Source organism: Adiantum capillus-veneris, chromosome 1 (assembly GCF_014529385.1).
Source record: "Adiantum capillus-veneris isolate H3 chromosome 1, ASM1452938v2, whole genome shotgun sequence".
NCBI classification, from domain to species: domain Eukaryota; kingdom Viridiplantae; phylum Streptophyta; class Polypodiopsida; order Polypodiales; family Pteridaceae; genus Adiantum; species Adiantum capillus-veneris.
This window is the reverse complement of record NC_140931.1, coordinates 63,112,938-63,127,476: the sequence shown is the minus strand read 5'-3', so window position 1 is coordinate 63,127,476 and position 14,539 is coordinate 63,112,938. Positions and strand designations below refer to the sequence as shown.

General features: G+C 43.7%; 1 protein-coding gene across 1 annotated transcript in view; it reads right to left on the bottom strand.

Annotated features, from left to right (window-relative positions):
* Positions 1-4,071: 4,071 nt before the first annotated feature.
* The window catches only part of LOC147464896 (glycoside hydrolase family 2 protein), a 144,252-nt gene continuing 133,784 nt past the window's right edge, over positions 4,072-14,539 (bottom strand). The window contains exons 9-11 of the mRNA XM_086517023.1: positions 5,911-6,576; positions 5,594-5,825; positions 4,072-4,966 (exon numbers count right to left, since the gene is read on the bottom strand). Of these exons, the coding sequence (XP_086373149.1) occupies positions 4,245-4,966; positions 5,594-5,825; positions 5,911-6,576 (1,620 nt within the window). The 3' untranslated portion in view covers positions 4,072-4,244. The remainder of the gene's footprint in view (positions 4,967-5,593; positions 5,826-5,910; positions 6,577-14,539) is intronic.

The window sequence follows — 14,539 nt, the reverse complement described above, 5'->3', positions numbered from 1 at the left end:
TGTGCTTTGTGCAAGCATGAAAAATTGACTTCCTCGCAACTACCAATGCGCTCAGACTGTTAGTGTAGATCGTGTTGGCAATGTCATGTCCAACACCCAAATCATCCATAAGGCATCTGGGCCATACACACTCAATTGTAGATGTGAAGACTGTCCTGTACTCGGCCTCACAGTTGGAAGTGGCCACAGTAGATTGCTTCTTACTCAACCATGATATGCATGAATTGCCAAGCACGAAACAAAGACCACTCGTGGACACTCGCGTGTCATAACAACCAACCCAATATGAATCTAAAGATCCCCCCTTGGGGGAAAACAACCCAAGATATAAAGTGCCACTCAAGTAGCACAAGATCTGTTTGTCAGTCTGCCAATGCTTAGACCTTGGGCTATGCATAAATCTGTTGACCTGTGACATGATGCATTTTTACACATGCACACCTTGTTTTCTTGCCTTTTTTGAACAAAGCCACGAGGCTATGATACACAATGCTATGAATGGTAGTCATAGGAGTGGGAGCAAAAGTCTCCTACCCTTTTTTGTGAGCATACCCTTTTTCCACAAGTCTAGTCTTATAGTGATTAACACTTAATCATGCTAATGTTTCAACGTGAAAAACTTAGAACCAATGGCCTTTCTCTATGAAGCAAGTCACACAAAGACCATATGTAATTCTTCAAAATAGCATCATGCTTACATTGCATTGCCGCCAAACCAAAATTATGAATTTTGTCATCAAATGACAGAGGATCTTCCTCATCATGTATACTAGACACACAACCAAAACATAACACTCTGATGCATAAGAGGCATTGTTCAAACCTGAACAAGTACGACTAAACAAAAGTGCACCTAATATATTGTCCACAACGTCTACACTACCATTTGGGCATACCTCTAGCATGCTCATTGTTGGCCTTATCCTCATGAATTACATCTTGTACATTTGCATCAAAAAATGGCTAATATGTAATGTCATTTGAAACCTGCATAGGGTGCACATGTGATTGATTAGGATTTATATTTGTACTCCCACCACTGAATAGGGGCAAAATGTATCATATACATTTTGTGACCTAATATCTGTCTCCTTGCTACATGCTAAAGCGGATGAAGGGCATCTTCTACAAATCCAACATTTGGACTAATTAAAGCTTCATTTGCAAAATGTTGTAACCTTTTCTGTCTAAATTGTAACCAACAAAAATATATTTTGCAACCTTATCATCCAATTTTCTATGCTATAGTTCAAGCATTAAAGTATAAGCCAAGCAACCAAATACATACAAATGACCAATGGATGGCTTCTTAACATGCCAAGCCTAATAGGGAGCGATAGACCAAAACTCTTTAGTGGGACACCTATTTAGGCAACACACATGACTTCCTCAAGCCAAAATGCATGTGACTAAGCTTGGCTTTTGACCATACATCATGCCATCTCCATAAATGACGTGACAACGCCAATTTATAACATGTTTTGTCACATGCCTAGCAAGAAATGCATTGAAGTCTTTAAACATATACTCCTTCCCTCTCTTAGAATGGAGGGTGCCCACACTACAACCAGACATATTTTCTACCATAAGCACAAATTCTTGAAGCACATAAATATTGTAGAATTTATTTTAAGCACATACACCCATGCATGTTGGGACGAATCACCAATGAAAGTCATAAAGTACAAATGATTCTCAAAAGAATGAGTTTGCATTAGACCCCAATCATCAATATGTACAAATTGCAATTTGGAAGTAGCCTGCACAAAACCATCCTTTGGAAACTTAGAATGTTGCATTTTGGATCATGTATGCCCGCAGTGGGTAGTTGTTCCCGTCCTCTTTGTCCTCAGCAGAGAACATGCAAAAAACATCATGATTTTCAAGCATGATTGATGATTACACCTGATGCGAGGATTGTCTTTATCGACAAGAAAAGCAAACGTGTTATGTAGTACAATTTGCAATAGACTGCAAAGTCTCTATTTTGTAGAAATTTGCATTGTCGAAAAGCCTAGACAAAAGGACAAAATTGCATGTGCAACAGTAACCATGGTGAACGGAGGTTGAAATGAGCTCGAATCAAAATTTTGACAGCCCCAAGATAAAAGGTCTTGCTCGAAAGTCATGTCGCTCTGTGAATGCTCAACAAAAATCACCTCACTTGAAGAATGCGAGTTTTAGGTTGCTAGCAATGCTACCCTAGATGTTGAAGCCTGCTCTGATACCAATCTAACTGCAATAATGCACATGAAGATGGAAAATATGAACACAAGGATAAGGCTTGTCCTAGAGTAATGGGCAGGTATACAAGACGAGGGGGAAAAAAAGTCATAAAGAGGGAAAGAAATGGCCCAACAGTCTTTAGTGTGTTCACATACGTAAATACTATGAATGGTAACATATTCAAACCTTTGCACATAGCATAAATCAGAGCAACATCCCTAGTGCTAAGTTACTCTTATATGCTAAGCTTGTTTGCAGGTGTTGAAGGATACAACTAGATGCAGCTATCTAAAGCCAAGAATTATCTCCGGCAAAACGTTTCTTCCCACTTTTCTTTTCTGGATTGATATACCTATTTCTCAAGCATGGAAAATTTGCTTCTTTGCATGGAATCTTGATCCACCTACTAAAGTTTTGGTTTAAAATTAAAAAGATGCATTTTGTGTGTCGAAACAACCATGCTTTTGTACCTCATATAGTAAAGGCTACAATGATGTCTTTAAGCACATAGTTCCTATATCAAGGGAGTGTGTGAAATACCTTCATCTTGTATAATTGTTGGGAATGTGCTAAATCAGCATAAAACAAGAGGCTTTGTGAAAACTATGTTTTACCTTGATGAATGTTATTGATAGGCATTTGGTATATCATGGAAATGTTTCAATCATACTGCATGACACTTATCTATCAAAAACTCATTCAGTATGGCCACTAGGATCAACAAGGAGATTAAAAAACTCATTATTTATCATTGGTGCAGATGAAGTTCCTAAAATCCATGTCTTTAATTGTTTGATATTCCTTTGCAAGCATGCAAATACTAGATTACAGGGGGGAGGACTTTGTGATGTTTGAAGAAAGGCCTGCACTATTGTCAACAAGCCACTAACTTTATACTAGTGCCAAAATGGGCTCCCTCTACCCTTTCTAACAGCTTTATATAAGACTCATAAAAAATAGTTCCAGATGGGTCACATGTTGATCCTCATGCTGCTAGGTAAGTATATCACTCTTACTAGCAGGCATATAAAAGACATGTATTCCTATATTAAAAGAGAGCTAATAAAGGTGACAAGAAAAGATCTATTTCGCGAGAATGTCCATGTACAAGCATGGTGGGTACTAGAATTAATCTATGACCATGTATTTGACTTTGAAGACTGGTCAATAGTTGCTCCTTGCAGGTGTACCGTATGCACAACACAAAGTATACAACAACCCGCATTTGCTTCGACTTTATCTTCTTTGAGTCTTACATAGAATGGGATAAACATCTCTTTAATTTTAGTTATTGAATAGATTAAATATTTTTAAAAAAGCTTTCTAGATGAGCTTCAATGAGTCCTGGTCAGGCACAAGAAATCCCATCAACATACAGTCAAGATAATGACTTTTTGTGGTAAGCCTATGCATGGCACTTGCCTGATATATTGCCCTTGCCCAACTATCCCATCAGCAGGCTCTTGCCAGCCAACCTGAGTGGGCAAGAGCCTGCTGATGGGATATGCCCCTCACTTGAAAGCAGCGAATGATCTCTCGGTGGCCATTTCATGTAATCCATGTGACAACTTGGCAACCGGTGGACCCTAGGAGCCATGGGGGAGAAGGCATTGCCGGCTGTCGAGAGTCGGGGAGAGGGAATCATGAGGTGCCACGAGGGAGGCTGACAGTCCTGCAGGGGTAGTTTGCACGTTGTGTTGATGTGTTGTTCTACCATTGGAGCTTGGGCTGCTATTTCTGGGTGCTGATCTGTCAAAACATCTAATGATGCAGCCATAACTTCCAGTGAGGAAAGACTTATCATCATTCTACTAAGGGAGAATTTCACTATTTAAAATCAAGAAGTGAACCTTCTGAATGTCAGCTTTTATAAACAGAGTTTTTTGAGGAAAAATATACAAGAAGCCAAGCCCACTTTATTTTACAAACAAAGTTTCTGGGGACCATATACAAGAAGTGAATCCTGTTTTGTTTTCTTTAATTCCCACAAAGTGACAGAACCAACTGGTGTTACCATATTATGATAGCGACAGAGAAAGGTTAGATTCGTGGACATTCCAGCCGGAGACCTTGAGGAAGGGACCCTTGACACCATCTGGAACTTCAAATGATACTGAAATCTCCATCCTTTCTCCAGGTACCAGTGAGAAGTAGTTCTGTGAATAGCTTACAGGCAGAATGCGTGTCTCATGACCAGCCTCATTCATATGGACAACTGACAAGTGTAGCCAGAATGCAACTTTGGGTTTCTGATCCCTATTCAAATCTTGTTCTGGGAATAGCTTTGACCCCTTTGATGTGAAGCAAGGGCAAATCCTAGACCACAAGCATGAGGACGTACTGGTGTGTTGGGCTTTCTGTGAAATCTGTTTAGATGCATTTTCCACTGCCACCTGCAGCTGGCATTTGTTCCCTGTCAATGTGCTTTTCATACCCAACCTTAATGGAACCTTTTGAGACCTGAAAGCTTCTAACGTGTTGTAGCTTCCCCCTGGAAGATGAAGCCAGTAAAAGTTCCTTGAAAGGAGGGTCTGGCCAGAGCTGCTGAACAGCTTGAGGAGGAGGAAGTAAACTGGCTGAGCCTCCTTTGAACTTGGATAAGACATCTCAAACACGGGCAATGTCTTCTTGACCGATACTGTGATGCTATGCTCAGTTCGATGATAAAGCAAAAAGCCATCCAATCCCCAAACAGTTGCTTCAACACTTACATCCTCGAGGGAACCAGATGTAGTGTTCACTATCTGCACACAACAGTTCAAGCTTTTAGAATAATCATTTTCCTAATTTTTGCCTGCCCAGAGGGAAAAGACCATGGTGTTGCTTCGCCTTTTTGGCTTAACTAAAACTCTTAAATTTCAATGCTATTTCAAGAAATTTCACTATTGATAGAGAAACATAAGTTCATCAATAAGACTACACAACCTTTAAAAGTTAACATTTTTGTCCTCTCTCTAGCCTTGCAGGTGTAAAATTTTTTCATGAAATTACACTTCATAATAAAGATTGAGGTGAACCAAAAAAAAAATTAACAATATAAGATACCTATCCCATGTTTTAAACATTGAACTTCAAAAAATAGATGATGGGATTTGAGATAGCTTTAACTTCTTCCACTAGGCAGGCGTTGTGAATTATCACTTGTTCAATGTGGATGTACACTTGATTATTTCCTTTCTCTTATTAGATTGCATGGACACCTATGCTCACAAATCCATCCAGCTATCAATGCATGGTATTGCCCACATTTTGAAAGCATAAACGCAAATTCACTGCATTCTTCCTGTTTTCACATACATGGTTATCCACACTCAAGCGAACTTTAGGAAAGAAATGCCAATCACCCTCTCAAAAGATATACTTATACTTGCCTCCACATAATATGTGTCCAGATTTAGTTGAACATGAATTGGTTCACATGCTGAACGTACTCCAAAAAAACCACCTGTTTGATCATGCAAGTGATCATAAAATTGGCCTCGCAAACCAGTCCATGGATTCTGATTCTTCCAAATAAGGACTCCTGTATACTTCGTCCACATACGGGAAGTCCAACCTTCCATGAGAGCACGGTACTGAACGTAGTTCACTAACTGAGCCTGGCATCATGAAACTAACTCAATCAGAAGAAGGAATGCACCTCAAACTACTGTTTTACCAAGAAAATAGCCATCCTTTCAGCACCTTTTCACAGAAATCGTCCAAATCTCTTGGTTCACCATAAGATACAATCTGATCATGCACCTTCCCAGGGTCAGAATACGCTATGTATTTATGATATTGCCATGTAGGATTCGGAACTTCGGCCAAATACCCATTATCCTCCTCTATAAAGTCCGGGATTTGCCATGCGTTGGGGGGCAAGGTGGCTTTCATGGTTGCAGCCACAGGCAAACCAACAGAACCTACCTCTGGGTTGAAGCCATATGCATAAAAGCTATCTTTGAAAAAATCCTCTGGGTTTTGAATACCATATGGCCCATCACTGAAGTCCCCATTGCCTTTTGCAAAACCCTCCCACAATGACCCTTGGATGTAAACACGCTCCCCATCTAAGTAACTGCTTGGATCTGAGGCACTCTTATGCAGCTCTACATTTTCTGATAATGCTGGGATCTTGAAATAAGGATGGAGCTGCAAGAAGTCCTTTAATCCCTCATTGAGATCATCTGCAGGATGCTGCTCATTCCCTCCTACCCATAAGGCCAAACTGGTGAAATTGCGGAGCAGTTTAATGGTATCCTTTGCACAGTCTAGAAAGAGCTGATGATCAAGAGGCCATTCAGGGTCTGATGGAGGACTGGAACCCCGACCATTGTTGTCTCCAGTTATCCAGAATTCTTGCCATACCTGCACAACTCTCTCTCTCTCTCTCTCATTTCTCTCTCTCTCTCTCTCTCTCTCTCTCTCTCTCTCTCTCTCTCTCTCTCTCTCTCTCTCTCTCTCTCTCTCTCTCTCTCAGTTTTGTATCAGTTTTGTTTCATTTGTCTTTCCGATAGACCGATGACATACACACCATGTACATTTGATTTGTCTCATAGGCCGATTTCGGCCTGACATAGACGTTAAAAATCTTTCTTTCTTTCTTTCTTTCTTTCTCTCTCTCTGCTTCAGCGTGAGGTGCTTCAACGACCTGCTTCAGCGTGAGGTGCTTCAGCCCTGCAGCGCGACCTGCTTCAGCACCTGCAGCATGAGGACTTCAGCACCTGCAGCGCCACCTGCTCTACCCCCACGTTGGAAGCCAGCCAGCATACATCGCTACCGGGAGCAGCTTCCGGTTTCGTTTCAGGCGACGCTATCATGCAGAATCTGAGAACTTCAGGCCAGACAGAGCTGGTAGAAGCACAGTGGGAACAAGTACAAAGAAGTCCAAGTCTGAGGGTCATTGTAGAGGAGATGGAAAGAGAGGGACCTGCTACAAGATTTGAGGTATATGGATGATCCAGAGGTCTTAAGTAGGCTAGGAAATTCTCTTGGGTTTCCATTTCCAGAAGGATCGACCATTGATCATGAAATTAGTCAAGCAACACCAAGTGTGAGGTTTCCAGGTGAAGATACTGGAGAGGAGGTCGAGGAAGGATTGGCTCTCCACCATGCAGCAAGTACAGGAGATGCAAAGGACCCTGCACAGGACACGAAAGCCGTCAATGTCTCACCTGCTTGCAAGTCACGAGCAAAGGCAACCTTCATGCTCACGAACAAGCGGATGGCGCAGATGGAGAGGGAAATGAAGGAGTGGAAAACAGAGATGGAAGGATGGTGGAAGGAGAAGGCCAATCTCCTTCATATGGTCTTCAATGAAGGCGCACAATGGAAGAAGGAGAAAGAGAGCCTTAACGCAGAAATACAGACACTCAAAGAAGAAGTCTCAGCCCTCAAACAGGAGAACCCAAACGGCGAGATACGGACACTTAAAAATGAAGTCTCAGCCCTTAAACAGGAGCTTGCTGACCTATGGGACCACATTGAAGATGGCTACCTGGAATTGTAATGGGTCTATGAGGTTGGACGTGGGTGCATTTGAGAACAGTTTCAAAGACAAGGATATTGTATTCTTCTCAGAGACTCATCAGGTCCCTGGACAGGTGATGCCACATGTGTTGGGATACAGATGGGAGACAGCTCACAGGACAAATGCGAGATCTGAACATGGGAGTAGAGGTTCAGGAGAAGTAGCAGTGCTATTCAAAGAGGAACTACAACCATTACTACATATTGTACGAAGAGATGATCATGCTAGATATATGTGGGTGAGACTGAGAGCTGACACAGGTCGATTCCTATATATTGCCATATGGTACTTTCCTCCCGGTACATCAGTGTATGCTGCATCCAGAGGGCAGTCGCCTTTCTCTATACTAAATGATGACATATGGGATTTTTCTAGGGATGGTGATATCATTCTCCTAGGGGACTTCAATGCCCGAACGGGCAACTCGCAGACAGTCTTCTACGACACTTTAGATGAGATGCTTAGAGAGCTGGATGTGGGTGAGTTGGGACTTGACAGATGCTCAGATGACAGAGAGGAGACAGAGTATGGGAGATACCTCATGGAAATGACGACTACACATGGATTAGCCATACTTAATGGCTTACAACGATATCCTGGAGCAGCCGGTTTCACATGCTTTCCACACAAACATGGGGCCAGTACAGTGGATTATGTTATGACACAACCGAGCTTTGTCCCCTGCATTCAGGATTTCACAGTGGGAACCAAGCCAGTGGGCATAGCAGTAGATCATGCTCTCTTGACAATGTCTGTTAAATTTCAGTATAGTATAACCCAGACATCAGGAGGCAGGTTGCACACCCGCTATACATTTACACCAGAGACTGATTTTGTTTATACAGAGGAGATCTGGGACCGTCTATTGGAAGGCACATCTGGCACAAATGGTACAGGCCTCTCAGTGGAGGAGTACACCACTCTACTGACTGAGACACTGCATGGGGTTGCATCAGTGGCATACCCACACACTCAGCCGGGCAAGAGACGACATTCTGGGAGCATGCCCCAGAATAGTTGGTATGATGAGGAATGCAGAGAGATGAGAGCCCAGCTTCAAGGAATCTTCTTTTAGGAGTCATCACTTACAGACAGTCTCGGATTGCTTTCCGATGCCTTGTGCGACAGAAGAAGCGAGCTTACCTAGCTCAGATGGAGCGAAACTTATATCAGATGTTCTTGAGTAGGGACTCGGGAGAGGCATGGCGACTCTTCCATGAGCACTCCCCTCCCCCAGTGATTACTTCACCTGATGTGTGGGGCCAATATGCGACATCATTATATACGGTTCCTGGACAGGAACCCCTTACAGACCCTACCAAGCCTTGCCCAGCTACGAGCACTTTCTTTACACCTGAGATGGTACAAAGGGCCATCGACAGGATGAGGACCGGGAAGGCATATGATCATGACGGTCTAGTAGCGGAGCACTTTATACATGCCAGGGATATGCTGATGGAGGTTCTCGCAGTGTTGTTCAATCATGCCATGTGAGGGATTACCTGAGACTTGGAGGTTGTCTAACATTGTGCCCATCTTCAAGGCGGGTGACCCTACAGAGCCTGGGAACTACTGCACTATTATGGTTGGACACACATTGGCACGGTTGTATGCATCTATTCTAGAGCAACACTGGAGTAATTGGGCAAAGGGCGAGGGGGTACGAGCAAACGATTAGGCTGGCTTCAGGAGGGGTTTCTCCACTCTTGATCATATTCTGACACTTAGGGCCATCATTGAGGAGGGCAGAGCACATGGGAGACGGATCTATTGCAGCTTTGTGGATTTTCGCAAAGCATTTGACATGGTACCAAGAGCTTGATTGATGCGCAGACTACAGGAGATGGGGGTGCCCATAGAGGTAATTTGGGGGATTATGGCTCTGTACAGATCAGTGATGGGACGGGTACGCACTCCGGAAGGGGCATCTGATTTAGTTCACTCTACTATTGGAGTAAAACAGGGCTGCCCATTGTCTCCTACTCTATTTGGTATGTATGTTGATGAGGTATCTGATTACATTGACAGAGAGGGTGACAAGGGCGCCCAATTGGTAGGGACGTGGATCCCATTGTTGCTATATGCTGATGATATTGTGCTGATATCTGACTCACCAGAAGGTATGTAACGACATTTGGATGCACTACGCAGTCTTGCAGAGGATAGTGGATTGTGTGTAAACCTAGGTAAAACCAAGGTTATGGTGTTTAACACCACGCCGCAATGGGTCAAGAGATCAATACCTACTTTCAAATATGGTCAGGAGATTGTGGAGTATACAGATGCATACACTTACCTGGGGGTAGTCTTTACTGGGCCGAGATTTTCTTTGAGAAGAGCAGCAGAGACTAGACTAACTAGAGCTGGTGCGGCTCTGGGAGGAATGGAGAGGATGTGTTCGCAGGTTCACTTCCAGGAACCTAGGACAAAGTTATGGCTCTTTGATACTTTGGTCGCCTCTACTATGTTACATGGGGTGCAGGTTTGGGGAGCTTCTGTAGGCCAGGATGGTGGGAGGCGTATGGAGAAGCCCCTGGTATCTATGATCTCTCGGCTAATTAGAGCCAAGGCTTCCGTACCGCATGATATCATTCGAGCGGAATTAGCTGCCCCCCCTATGGAGATTGAGGCGCTTACTAGATCAGTCTCCTTTGTACACAGTCTGTGGGATACTACCAGAGACAGATATGCCAGGGTGGCTCTAGAGTCCTCCAGAAAATTAGCTCTTAATGGGGATACATCATGCTGGTATGCACAGATGGCATCATGGTTTCAGACACATGGTTTCACCATGGACAGGTTGCCTCCTTTTCAATACTCTCTACAAGCACCCTTGAGGTCTCTGACGCGGGTAGAGATTAATAGACTCATTCGTCAGGATCTGATCCAGCTGAACACGAGGCACGAGGAGGACATGGATAGAGCCGATACAGGAGTTGGGCACAAAGATGGCTTTCTATAGAGAACATCTTCTCCACCTCACGTGGGATGGGTTTGTGATTCGACCTAGCTATATGGACACGCATCTTTCTCATGGTTTGCGTTGTGCCATTGGCCAGATACGCACGTCCTCACATCAGCTTGAGATTGAGACTGGCAGATTCAGAGGGACACCAACAGATAGCAGGATATGCCGCTTATGCCATCTAGAGCCAAAGACGGAGGTACATTACATATGTCATTGCACAGTGTACTATGAGATACGAGGCCGTTTTCATTGTCTATTCAGAGAAGGTTTTGGGCCTCTATCTAGGGTCATGAGTTATGAGGACCAAAGATGTCTTGGGCTATATCTACTTGAGTTACACAGGCATAGAGAAACTTTACTGAGGAGAGCTAAAGAGAGACAACCCCAGAGACAAATCACAGATTTCTTTACACTAGATATTGTACACCCAGAAGAACAGACAGAGGAGCAGCCAACAGTGGAGAGGTCTGCCCGCACTACTGGCATTCATAGACCGAGCATTGGAACTAGGAAGATCTAGAAGATCCCGATGGAGAAGAGGAGCTACATAGTTCCGAAGGAGGCTTCAGCAAAGGATTCGAGCCATACTTTTTCGTCGTCCAGAGTGCAGATGAAGATGGATCTCTATGAAGATGGATCTCCACTTCCCTCCCATATTGTATACACATTGTACTGCTTAGTTCACACATTTCACGCCTTTCACCTTTCACACTTGTCAACTTAGTTTAGGTTTCCGCAGTATTTATATTTTGTTATCCTAGATTAATTTATTTTGTTAATCTGACTTTGTATTAGATACACCGCATTGTAACTTTCTAGTCTCATAGGTCACTTTGGCCTTTTGAAGACGTTAATATAACATTTCATTTCATTTCTCTCTCTCTCTCTCTCTCTCTCTCTCTCTCTCTCTCTCTCTCTCTCTCTCTCTCTCTCTCTCTTTGCACATCTCTCTCTCTCTCAGAGATAGCTTGATGAATGGCGAGGCTAGCCAGTCTCAAAGAGGGATCACAGACTTCTTCAGAGCAGACACGGGACAGCCGCAAGAGCCACTCCCACAGCAGAGCTCCCCCTCGTCTCACACCAGAGGCACACTGATCAACCGAGCGATTAAACTGGGGAAATCCAGGCGCCCACGACTGCGGAGGACTACACAGCATCGACGGAGGCTACATCAGAAGATTCGGAGCACGCTGGCCAGGCATGCACGACGCCCGGTCAGACTACTAACCATGGAGGAGATTGATGAGATCCGCCAACGACCGATGCTAGATCTCTTGTGATTCAGTTATCCCAGCAAGCCGCCCCTTTTTGCTTAGTTCACATCGACCAATCTAGGATCCCATAGTATATATCTTTGTTTTGTACTGTTGTTATTTTGTTACTCTGACTTTGTATCAGATCCACCACCTTGTAACTTTCTGGTCTCATAGGTCACTATGGCCTTTTGAAGATGTTAATATAACATTTCATTTCATTTCATCTCTCTCTCTCTCTCTCTCTCTCTCTCTCTCTCTCTCTCTCTCTCTCTCTCTCTCTCTCTCTCTCTCTTATGGGATACTACTAGAGACAGATATGCTAGATTGGCCCTTGAGTCTTCCAGACAGTTAGCTCTACAGGGGGACACTTCATGCTGGTATGCACAGATGACTTCATGGTTTCAGACACATGGCTTCACCATGGACAGGTTGCCCCCTTTCCAGTATTCTCTTCAGGCACCCTCGCTGTCTCTTACACGGGTGGAGATCACTAGACTCATTCGTCAGGACCTGATCCAGCTCGACACCAGGAGGACATGGATAGAGCCGCCTCAGGAGTTGAGCACGAAGATGGCTTTCTATAGAGAGCATCTTCTCCACCTCACAGGAGATGGGTTTGTGATTCGACCCAGCTACATGGACACACATATGTCTCATGGTTTGCGTTGTGCCATTGGTCAGATACGCACATCCTCACATCAGCTCGAGATTGAGACCGGTAGATTCAGAGGGATACCAGCAGACAGCAGGATATGCCGATTATGCCAAAGAGAGCCAGAGACAGAGTTGCACTACATATGTCATTGCACAGTGTTCTATGAGATACGGGGGCGTTTCCACTGCTTATTCAGAGAGGGTTTTGGTCCTCTATCTAGGGTCATGAGTTATGAGGATCAGAGATGTCTTGGACTATATCTACTTGAGTTACACAGGTATAGAGACACTTTACTGGGGAGAGCTAGAGAGAGGCAGTCCCAGAGACACATTACAGATTTCTTTTCACTAGATATGGGACAGCCAGAGGAGCAGCCACCACTGCAGAGCTCGTCCCACACTCATTCGACCACTACTGGCACTCTCATCGACCGAGCATTGGAGCTACAGAGATACAGACGACCGCGACTGAGGAGAGGAGCTACACAGCATCGACGGAGACTACAACAGAAGATTCGAGCCATACTCTCTCGACATCCAGAGTGCAGATGAGGATGGATCCTCACCATTTCTTCCATCTTTGTTTCACACACTGTTACATCCAGTTTACCGGGTACCTATTGTATCAGCTGCTACACCCACGTAGTTTTAGATTGTAGTAGTAGTAGTAGTATTTTGTTCCACTTCTAGTTCTTTTCTAGTTCTTTTGTACCCAGACATGGTATTAGATTCACTATTTTGTAACTGATTGGTCTCATAGGTCATTTTGGCCTTTTGAAGACGTTAATATAACATTTCATTTCATTTCATTTCTCACACACACACACACAGCCGTTTTTTGACCTAGTAGACAGCAGTTCACTCTTTTGACCATAACTTGCTCATCCGAACTCCGATTTAGGTGATCTATAGCCTCAATCGAAGAGCACGAAGCCCTCTACGCATTGATGTAAAGACAGAATTTTTCTGTGTAATGGAAGGCTTTGCTGTAACAGCATCTCAGAACTGAAAAAACTGTCAAAACTTTGCGTTTTTGTTGCCGACTTGAAGGCAATGTCAGACAAAACTCGCAAGGGTGGAAAAGCCACACTCGCCATGGAGAATGATGCAAAATCTCCAAGGAATTTGGATGCTAATCCAACCACATCGTCTACAACAACGGAAGCAATGATCATGGCTTACTTGATCTCGTTACAAGAAACCGTCAACAAGCAAGGTGAAGAGTTGCGCGCACTTGCAATGGAGAATGGTACTTTAAGAGTTCTCGTTGTGGAGAATGAGCACCTCAAGAAGGTTCTTGAAATGCAAACAACACGCTTGATGCATCTTGAGAATGAAGTTCAAGAATGTAAACGCTCTCTTGTGGACATGAATGTAGTGAAAGAGCGCTTGAGCAAAGTTGAGAGTGATCATGTATTGAAAGAGGAAACGATAGATACAATACAACATGATGTATGTGAGATGAGAAATGCATCCAAATCATGGGCTGATATATGTAAGGATAATGTGGTTTCTACATCTCCTATCACGCAAGCCGTTGTCCAAGCAAAGAATGTAGAGAATGTGGACACTCAAGAATTGCAAGAACGACAAAAACGCTCAAAGAACATCGTCATTCGTGGAATCAAGGAGGAAAGCATGGAAACACCCCAATCTCTTGCGGTTGCTATTGAAGAGTTTTTTGCTACACACTTTGGCATGTCATGAATCATGGCTTATGGTGCACATCGAGTTGGAAAACAAGGAGTCCCTCGCTCGGGAGAAAGACCTATTGTATGTACCATGGCTGATGAGGTAAAGAGAAAGATCATCCTTGACAATGGTTGGATCTACCTCAAAGGAACGGGTTGTAATGTATATGAGGATCGCACTCTTATGCAACAAAATGTACGTCGCAAAGCATACGAGGAAAGAAGCAAGAAG